The following is a 10985-nucleotide window of genomic DNA, read 5'->3' as shown; positions in this document are numbered from 1 at the left end:
TGAATGTATAGCTATCTTTATTTTTTTCCTGAAATGTTTTGGGAATAGGATTACATTTCTTTTAAAGAAAAATAATCTAAAGAAGTTTTGTAAAAAAGTACTAAATACAAAAATATCTATGATGAAGAAAATATATTCCCTCATTCAATTTACTTGCTTATTCTCAGAACTTTGAAGGAACTGCATTCCCCTCCTGTGGTTCCTATCTATTCATTGCTCCTGCAGTTATAAACCAGAAATTAAGACATCTTTTCAGTTCAATTCTCGGCACTATCCTAGTGTACTGAGACCTACAGCAAATATGAAAGATCGGGCCTGAAAGAATGGAAAGTACTCTGAGAGTCAGGAACTGATAGCAGAATGAAGAAAGCTGAGGGGGTTAAAATAATAATAATGCAGCAGTGGAAGATAGGGATGAGATGGCTCTCTTAGTTCACTGGCTGTCCCTGAGTAACAGAAATGCAACTATGAATAATCCACAGTCCCGGCGCTCAAGAAGCAAGAGTTTGGGGTGATTAACACCGTTCACTCGGACCAACCATTTACACTTCTGTGTGAATCTGGACAGCAGCCCTTTCCCAGAGTAGGGAGAAAAGAGCGCCTGAACTCCTGGTACGAGCTTGGCGACGATGGGGGTGGAGGGAAGGAAGGAACGTCCGTCCCTTCCTCTGCAGTTTATATAAAGACGTGCTTCGACCCCAGACTTCGCTGCAGGAGCCAACGCTTGCCTAACTGTACCCATCTCTTCCCACCCAGCCATCAGCTTCCACATTGCAACTTCTGGGCGCCTAGGAGGAGGATGGGAGGGGCGAAGCAGAAGGGGCGGGGCCACCTCCTCTAGGCCCACGGACCCCACCCTACAGTCTCAGGTCACATTACCGCGAGAACGCGGAGTGCCCGGAGCGGCGCACGCGCAGACCTGTCAAGCCCGCGCTTCAGGTCCCGCCCACCTTCGCTGGGGGAGCTCTGTTTGGAGTTACCATGGAGCCCGGCCGGAGGACGCTGCTTGTCGCCGGGGCAACCGGGAAGGACAAAGCTTGACCGAGCTGGCGGCGGCCACATCGGCAGCGATGGTGTCTAACCCTGTGCATGGCCTGCCCTTTCTCCCGGGCACGTCCTTTAAGGACCCCACGGTGAGGACTTGTGTGCCCACCCCCACCTATCCCCGCCTTCCGAATACCTAGATGGGTTCCCACTTAGTGCCCCTCCATTCTCCACCCGAGTCAAACCCGTCCTCTGCCCCGAATTCTCTCTTCAATGCAGTTCTGTTGTTCTCTTCTACACAGCCTCATCCGCTCTCCCGTATCCTTTGCCACCCCTCCATCCCTCTCTTCAGTTTTTGCACTGATCCCTTTTTCGTTCTCATCCCCTTAGTTGCGTTCGTACTGCTCGGTTCCTTCAAACCTTACCACACCCTACTCCCAAGCTCCCGTTAGGTCCTCACCCTAGTTCCTTCTCTCACACCATACTCTTGTCTCTGCTCAGCTCATCCCTGACCTCGGATAGTCTCCTTCCTTTCGCCCGCTCAACATCTCTCCACCTTCATCCTCATCCTACCTGTTTCCCCCAGACCCGTCATTCTCGCCCTGCCTCCTTCCTCTTCTTAATCCTGGATCCTAATCTTTACATTCCCAGTTCCGTTTCCTGTCTTGGATGTAAATGGTTTCTATCCCCTTATTTCCATCGGGCCCTTTCGCACAGTCTCCGCCCTTCGCGTTTCAGCTTCTATACAACCTCATCCTTTTTCTCTCTCCAGCTTCCACATTTTGTACTGTCTAATCCTACACTCTGTCCATCTTTGTTTTCTGTTTCCATTGCGGTTTCTCTTCAAAATTTGCTATCTTCTTCCCAAACCATCACCCTTCTCTGCTTTGTAGATTTCCCGTTCCCCTCAGTCTCAATGGGTTAAGTGCTCTTTCGTCTTCCCTCAGCCCTATACTTTCACTCTAATATTTTTGTAAAAAGCTCCTGTTCAGATTGTGCTTTGCTTCCCCCAAACTCAGGCATTTGTTGTCACATTTTCTAGACAAATTATTTAATATTTGTTTCAGTTCTAACAATGTTACTAAATTATATGTTCTGCAAAATCAATATTGAGATTCAGTACACTGATTATCATAGATGAGGCAACGGTAATTTATATGAATATAGTTTAGTAATTTAGACTCTTAATTCCTCTCCATATTCACATAGCTAAGGTAAAATATTTAGTCAACATATTTTCTTCAGGAAAATAAATTTAAATTGAAAATAAAGTGTAGTGAGAGAATTTGGGTTCTCTCTCCTTTGTTAAGACACGGCAGCATAGATTTTCAGTTTCATTGGGTTTCCAGTTTTATGTAATTTAGAAAATGTTATAGGAATTTTACTGCCCTGTACAGAATCAGCTTAAAGGCAGGCTTGAGTTGATTTGGGGGATTACAGAGATGTGAATGGAAGTGCCAGGATCTAAAGATACTTATTGCCATTCTATAAGTAAGGCGAACTGTGCAGTGGTTATATTTCATGTTTTAAATACACTGGCCAGGTGTTAACCAATTTGCCTTATTTGAAATTTGAAAATATGGTCACTGTATCTTCAGCAGCGAAGTAATAGGTATATATAATTCTGAAGGTGAATATATATATTCAGAAGGTGAATCATAATGAGTGAGAAGGATAGAGAGGCCTTGCCATGGGGTGCACCATGGGTCATAGCTGAGTGATGACAGTGATAGCTTGTTGAAAATGAAGAAAGCAAACTAGTCACTGATGTTGCTCTTTTATTTGTTTGGTTGCTGAGGACAAAACCCAGGCCTAGCACCTCCTAAGCATGCACTCTACCACTGAGCTATACCCTTATCCCCTACTGATATTATTTCTACCTTTAGAGGTGGAAGAAGAGGTGCTTGATGCTGTACAAGTTATTCAATGAGGAAATCAATTCAGCCCATTTTGGTTTGTATCTTGTGTGTTATGCACTTGAGCAGTTATGTCAAGTGACTTGTGGCACTAAACACAAGACCCTTTATAAAAAGTCCATAGTGGCCAGGCGGGGTGGTGCATGCCTGTAATCCCAGCTGCTCGGGAGGCAAAGGCAGGAGGATTGTGAGTTCAAAGCTAGCCACAGCAATTTAGTGAGGCACTAAGCAACTCAGTGAGACTCTGTCTCTAAATAAAATACAAAATTGGTTGCGGATGTGGCTCAGGGGTCCAGTGCCCCTGAGTTCAATTCCCAGTACAAAAAAAAAAAAAATCCATAGTACATAACTCTTTTAGCAAGAGAAGTTTATTCTGTTGTACCTTTCATGTTGGTACAGATCTTGAAAACTGGTAGGCAGGGCTTCAAAGAAATTAGAAGATAAACAAGTAGGTCTTTTGTATTTTGTATTTTAATTTTTTTTTTTTTTTGTATTTTGGAACTGGGGATTATTCAGGGGCACTCAACCACTGAACCATATCCCCAGCCCTATTTTCATTTTATTTAGAGTCAAGATCTCACTGAGTTGCTTAGTGCCTCGCTTTTGCTGAAGCTGGCTTTGAACTTGCTATCATCTTATTTCAGCTTCCCAAGCCTCTAGGATTATAGGTGTACACCATGGTGCCCAGCTTTTGTCTTCTTAAATATATATTTTGCAATTAATTCCAAATTATACATGTAGTTAAGTATTTTACATATAAAAATTTGAAAGTAACCTCATATTACAAAGAATGGAGAAAGGAAAAATTAATCCAATTTGCTTTTCTACTCTTTCATTTTTTTAATTTATCTTTATTTTTTTCTAACTATTGAGAATATGTTCATTATATATATAATGTATAAAAATAAAATACATAAAAATCAATATAATTAAAAAATGTATAATATAGACAGAAAATGTTTGCCAAATCCAGTCTCTCTTCATATTTGCATGCTTACAATTGTAGTATGATTTTTTTAGTCTTATTAAATCATAAATCATTTTCTTCAGGTTGCTCTGTGGTCTGTAAAGCCATTATTTTAATGACTTTGTGTAATAGTCCATTACTGAGTTTTCCATCATTTACTCATGTCTTCATATGTTTGTCTTTTAAATTGTTTCCAAAGTTTTACTGTTGTAAATAACATTCTTATGGGATGCTCGAGGCATATAGTTCTTTCCCATAATTTTGGATTATAACCTTAAAATCAATGATCAAGAGTAGAATTATTGAGTCCAAGAATTTAAATACATGCTATCTAGTTGCTTTCCAAAGAGTTTTATGAATCTATCAGTGTGGCACATAAAAACAAACAGGGCTTTTAATATAAAGCACTTTCTAGTCCAGGTAAAAATAAAATTCACAGACCTTTGTCTTCTGGGTTCCATGATTCACAATCACTGAGAAGATTAAAAAACATAGAAAAACTAGTAAAAAAATTAAGTGGATAGAGGAGCCCAGCATGGAGACACACACCTGTAGTCCCAGCTACTTAGGAGGCTGAGGGAGAAAGATCATCTGAAATCATGAATATAAGACCAGCATGGGTAACACAGTGAGACCCTGTCTCAAAAACAAAAATAAAATGCAGATGAGATAGTATTTTAATCTTTCATGTAAGGTGAGCTGATAGTTAAATTGAGCATTATAGAGAAAGATTTTAAATTTTAACATCTAATAGTTCTTTCCCTCCTCATTCCTAAGTGTTATAGTTTAAAATACAGAAGCTTTTAATGTAGGTAAACTTTAAGATGTAAGTTTTGTGATATTTATAAGCAAAGGTTTGAGTTATAATATTTTAAAAATATTTTATATAACAAACATATAATGTTATTAATGACATATTTCTTTTCTTCTCCAGAAAACAGCTTTCCATAGAAGCCAGACGTTGGGCTACAGGAACGGCTATGCAGTTGTTCGACGTCCAACAGTTGGGATAGGTGGGGAGCGGTTACAGGTCAACCAGCTGTCTCCAGCAGAGCTGGATGAATTGGCCAATAAAGCACCAGTTCTAACTTATGGCCAACCTAAGCAGGCCCCACCTGCAGAATTCATTCCAGCACATGTAGCTTTTGACAAAAAGGTATCACCTGGGATTCTAGGGTACCCTTGAATTTAAATGCCTGAAAGCCAACTGGCTACAGAAAACTTAAATAGTCAACCACAGGATTCCCACAGTGCTCTCTGGAGAAAATTGTTCAAATGCCTTAACCCTTACTCATAGACAGCTGAACTCAGGCTTGAAAGAAGCTTTCTTTAGTCAGGAAGTTGATTACAGAAAATAATTCCCTGTAGACCTCACTGGAATATTTGCAGATACAATTAAAGAAAAGTTGGTTGAATTCTAGAATAGTGAGTTCATATTGCCCTATGTTTACCAGCTCTATGTTTTCTGTTTCTTAAAAGTACTCTATTCTGCAGCAATGAGAGATGTTTATTCTTTATGAAATGCAAAATATCATCTTTAAAACAATGATCCCATCTATTGTCAGTTTTCTCCAGGCTGTCTCTATAAGTTTTTGTTTTTCAGGAAACACTTTACATTTAAATGTTACATAACCAAAGGGTCATAGAAAATTTTTGTTTGTTTCTCATTTACTCTTATGCTTTTGCAGTGTGAGTTGCTTTATTTCCATCTCTTGATATTTCCACATAATCCTTTCTTTTCTTCCCCAATCTTTTTTTCTCCTAAAAAATCCTCTTTCTTATTTTAGGAACATGGTCATACATTCATTCATGGACTGAACCTAAATATGCACTGAACAAATTATAAATTATATAATTGGCTATATTATTGCCATTTGCTTATTTTTCTTGTTTATTCATAGCCTTAGCAGGCACTGATAAATCAGTATAGAAGAGAGAGAAGTGAAAATACAAGAGAAGGGTACATTAGGGATTTAATAATTTATCAAGAAATCCTTGTATGTTCATTTTTACTAAAAAGAATAGTAAATGATTATAATAAAGTAGAAAATGAGGGGCTGAGGTTTTGGCTTAGCAGTAGAGTGCTTGCCTAGCACGTGCAAGGCCCTGGGTTCAATCCTCAGCACCACATAAAAATAAATAAATAAAATAAAGGTGTTGTGTCCAACCACAACTAAAAATAAAAATAAAATTAAGTTATTTTATATTAATTGTTATTAATTTATGCTTATTTAATATTATTCTTTTTTATTTTAATTTGTTTTTAATTGCTGATAGATCTTTAGTTTATTTATTTATATGCGGTGCTGAGAATCAAGCCCACTCAGTGCCCCACACATGCCAGGCAAGTGCACTACTGCTGAGTCCCAGCCCCAGCCCCTAATATTATTCTTTTTTTAAAAATTTTTTAGACTTGGGATTGAACTCAGAGGTACATTATCATTGAGCTACATCCCCAGCTCTTTTTTACTTTTTATTTTGAGAAAGGGTCTTATTATATTTCTGAGGCTGGCCTTGAATTTGCAGTCCTCCTGTCTTTTCCTCAAAGTTGCTAGTGTTATAGGGGTACACCATTGTGTGGCTCATTGGCACTATCTTTAAAGAAATGTATTGTGGCCGGGCACAGTCACACATACCTGAAATCCTAGCAATTCAGAAGCTGAGATAGAGGACTGAAAATTTGAGGCCAGCCTGGGCAACTTAGTGAGACACTGTCTCAAAATTTTGAAAAAGGGCTGGGGATGTAGCTTAATAGTAAAATGTCCCTGGGGTTAATCACCAGTACCAGAAAAATAAAAATAAAAAAGGTTAGTATACATAAATAATATTATTATAACATTCACATATTTATTTTCTAGCTTATTTATTTTTATCTTTATGATTTTTAGATAAATAATCTTTATCATAGATATGAGACAGACAGTAGTTAAATGCATGGTTTTGAAACTATTTTGTTTATTTGTGGGCTTTTCTGAATTAAATCAGAATTCAATGTTTTAAAGACTGTTTTGAGGTCCTTTTTTTCATTTATTTTTTATTTTTTGATAACAGGGATTGAACTCAGGGGCACTCAACCACTGAGCCACATCTCCAGCCCTCTTTTGTATTTTATTTGGAGACAGGGTCTCATTGAGTTGCTTAGTGCCTTGCTGTTGCTGAGGCTGGCTTTGAATTCATGATCCTCCTGCTCAGCCTCTGGAGCTGCAGGGATTACAAGGCATGTGCCCACTGTACCTGACTGGAGGTTCATTATTGATAACCAACATATTTGTTCATATTCTGGATATTCTTGAGGCTGTTCCTCATAGACAGAATATAACTTCATTTCTTCTTAGGTGATAAAGAACAGGACATTTTCTACATCTACTGTGAATCCCCTGATCTTTTCTCTTTGTTCCCATATAATTTTCTCTATCATTACACATTGTATTCTCTATTTCAGGCTGACTTCCCACTCTGTGTACCTGATGTTACTCTTCTTCCATCTTTTCATCTTCAACTTTCGTATTTTCATTTCAAACAAATATGGTATCCTTCTCTAGCTAAGAAACAACCGTAATAACAAAACCTCCTTTTACTCTGTGATTTCTTTAAGCAAGAAAACTTTCTTTCTCAGTGGAATATCAGATAATTTACAATCTGATTTTCTCTGTCCTCAATCTCAAAATTCCTTTTTCCTGAGTAGCTAGTATTATCCTTTTTGCCAAATCTAAAGAGGTTTACTTCACCCACATTTTCTGACCTGCTTACAACATCTGACACTGTTGACCCTTCCTCTCTTCTTGAAACTGCTTTTTTCTTGCTGCCATGATTATTCCTCTCATGATTTTCCTCTTCCTCTCTATTACTTGCTCTTTCTCTGGTATCTCTCCCTCCTGTCACTTCTTCACTGTAAGCATTTTCAAGGTTCTGTGCTAATTCTTATATTATCTTCTTGAGACACACCCCCTTTTCATAGTTTCACCTTTTCCTCAATTAAGACAATTCTGGCCTAGTTGAAACTCTGATCTGTGTCCCTCTCCCCATGGGATAGCTTCACCTGGATGAGCTGTTAGCACTTCAACGCCTCTGACTGACCTCATCTTCCTTTTCCCTAGATCTGCTCTGCCTGTGCAATTTCACCAGATAATCTGAGCTTGGAACCTGACCGTCTTCTGCCTTTTCTCCCCACATTCAATGAGTTACTGAGTCAAATATGTCTCACTTTCATTTCCTCTATCACTTTTGTGGCTCAAATGAGCAACTAGACAACTGTTAATGTAGGCTCATACGTAATTATTTGCTTATACTAGGTCTACTACCTCCTTTATTCCCTGAAGCACAACTTTGATTCTATCACATCTTTAGTAAAATGCTTTCTGGATCCTTTAAACGAATACTGTGAACATTATCACCACCCATCTGGCTGCTCTGACCCCAACTTGAAAGATATCTTTCTTTAATCCTTCTTTCTCCTCACAACTCACATCCAATCAATTAATAAGCTCTGTTATTTTTAACTAATCTGTCCACGTTTTTCTATCTTCAATATTATAAATTCACTTTCCATACAGCAGTCAGGCTTATCTTTTAAAAATTAAACTATGTTACATATTGACCATGGTTGGTTCCATGACTTCCCCATCATATGTAGAGTAAGATTCAACTGTACAGTTTCCTCCCTCCCCTTAGCCTAGATGGCCTTCCCTGATGTTTTCTTACTCTTTCCTTCATCTACTGTGTTTGAATAATAATGGATTTCTTTTCCTCATTTCCTTGAAATGGAAGCACTTCCCCCACCCCATCCCCCCATTTCAGGGTCTTTGCACATGCTATTTCTCCAACCTAGATGATGTTCCTTCTGATCTCAGGTGGCTCACTTTGTCTTATCATTCATATGCCTTACCTGAGGCTTTTTCTGACCACTGTACTAAGGAAATCTCTATTTTCTCTGTTGTTTTCCTTTCTTTGTTTTCCTCATGGCACTAATTTCTGGTCTCTGTCATTGTTGATAAGCTTAACATACTACCCACACAGGTAAGAGTAAAATTAAAAGAATGTGACAAGGCTTATTATTTTCATTGTATATGATATGGAAATATTTGTTCAGGATTTCCTCCTTCTGGAAATAAACACAAACATTCCCATGTTTATTTGTGTTATTCTGAGCACTTCCTGGAAATCAGAAGAACTGAGTTCTAATTCTGGTCTTCTACCAAAAGCATTGTAACCCCAGAAAGTCTCAATCTCTAGTTTACACATCTATAAACTCAGAAGGTTAGAATCTATAACTAGGAGCCCAGGTTGCTATAAAAAGTTCATGGAAAATACATTTTAAAACACATAAATATTTTGAAATATAAATATTTTTCCTTCCCTTTTATATAGTACATCAAGTTATTCTACTTGATGTTATCCCAGCTGCTTGCTAAATATCTTTTTTTCCCATCCAAATTTTTTAATGGTGCATTGTAGTTGTATATAATGGTGGGATTTGTTGTTACAAATTATTACAGTCACACAATATAACAATAAGATTGGCCAATATAATTCCCTAGTATTTCCCTTTTCCTTTCCTTCCTCCTTCCTCCTGGTTCCTTTCCTGTACTCTACTGATCTCCCTTCAATTTTCATGAGATCTATCCCCCATCTTTCTTTTCCTTTTTCCTCTCTGACTCCCACATCTGAAGAGAAAACAATGACCCTTGACTTTCAGAGTTTGGTTTGTTTTGCTTAAAAAATGTTCTCAAATTCCATTCATTTTCTTCTAAATGATATAATTTCATTCTTTTTTATGACTTACTAAAACTCCATTGTATATATACCACATTTTCTTTATCCATTCATCTATAAATGGCTGGTTCCATGTTTTAGGTATTGTGAATTGTGCTACTACAAACATGGTTATGCATGTATCAGTACAGTATGATGACTTAAATTCTTTAGGGTTGATATTAGGGAGGGGTATAGCTGGTCATATGGTGGTTTCATTCCTAATCTTTTGAGAAACCTCCATACTGATTTCCATAGTGATTGTACTAATTCATAATCCCACCAACAGTGTAAAATTGTTCCTTTTTTCTATATCCTCTCCAGCATTTATTATTATTTGTATTTTTGATGACTGCCATTCTGACTGATGTGAGATGAAATCTCCATGTAATTTTGGTTTGCATTTCCCTAATTGCTAATTATGTTGAATATTTTTTCATGTATTTGTTGGCTATTTGTATTTCTTCTTTTGAGAAGGGTCTGTTTAATTCATTTGACCGTTTACTAATTGGGTTATTTGTGTTTTTGTTAAGTTTTTTGAATTCTTTATATATTCTAGTTAATAATCCTGCTAAAGAGATTTTTTTTTCTTATTACCTTCTTTTGCAGTGATTTCTTTACTAGAAGGAGCACAGACACTATTCTTGATTACCACTCAACAAATGAGGACTTTTTAGGTTAGAGTATTCTTTACCTGAGACCTTATTTATTAATTTGGCTCTCTGTATCATGAATTACATATTGAAACTGTTGTTTTACCAGTTGTGTAGATTATATGGCAGAGGAAACTTAAGTACTTCTTTTATAGTCATATTTACCCCCAATTCTCAGGCCAAGTTCCTGTCACCAGATGTATCTACATGCCTTCCAATTTTAGAAAACAAACAGTTTAAGAAAAATGACTGTGGGGCTGGGGTTATAGCTCAGTGATAGAGCGCTTGCCTAGCCCATGTGAGCCACTGGGTTTAATCCTTAGCATCACATTAAAAAAATGAATAAAATAAAGATATTGTGTCATTTTACAACTAAAAATATTAAAAAAAAAAAAGAACATGGTTGTGGCCTCAGAATCAGTCTTTCATCTTCTTTCTCTGTGCTCATTCCTTTGATGGGTCATTTTAGATTCATAGATTGGACTGGCCTCCTAATGTTGACAAGCTGTCCTCTGAACATAGCAAATAATAACCTATTTGATATTTCCTCTTGAATATATAATAGATATTTAAATGAAACATGTCTGAAACAGAACTCCTAATTTCCCCCCAAACCTTGCTCCATTACCCATTACTATCAGTTTGATATTAATTCTATCTATTCTGTTTATGTCTGAGTCATCCTTGCCTATTCTCTAATGTTTATTTCTTTTC

At 37.4% G+C, this 10985-nt stretch overlaps 1 protein-coding gene across 1 annotated transcript in view; it reads left to right on the top strand.

The window, feature by feature from the left end:
* Positions 1–953: 953 nt before the first annotated feature.
* Positions 954–10985, top strand: part of Efhc1 (EF-hand domain containing 1) — a 52431-nt gene continuing 42399 nt past the window's right edge. The window contains exons 1-2 of the mRNA XM_076860086.2: positions 954–1133; positions 4802–5023. Coding sequence (XP_076716201.1) covers positions 1071–1133; positions 4802–5023 — 285 coding nt within the window. The 5' untranslated portion in view covers positions 954–1070. The remainder of the gene's footprint in view (positions 1134–4801; positions 5024–10985) is intronic.

Source organism: Callospermophilus lateralis, chromosome 6 (assembly GCF_048772815.1).
Source record: "Callospermophilus lateralis isolate mCalLat2 chromosome 6, mCalLat2.hap1, whole genome shotgun sequence".
Taxonomy (NCBI): Eukaryota; Metazoa; Chordata; class Mammalia; order Rodentia; family Sciuridae; genus Callospermophilus; species Callospermophilus lateralis.
This window is presented reverse-complemented; position numbering and strand designations above follow the sequence as displayed.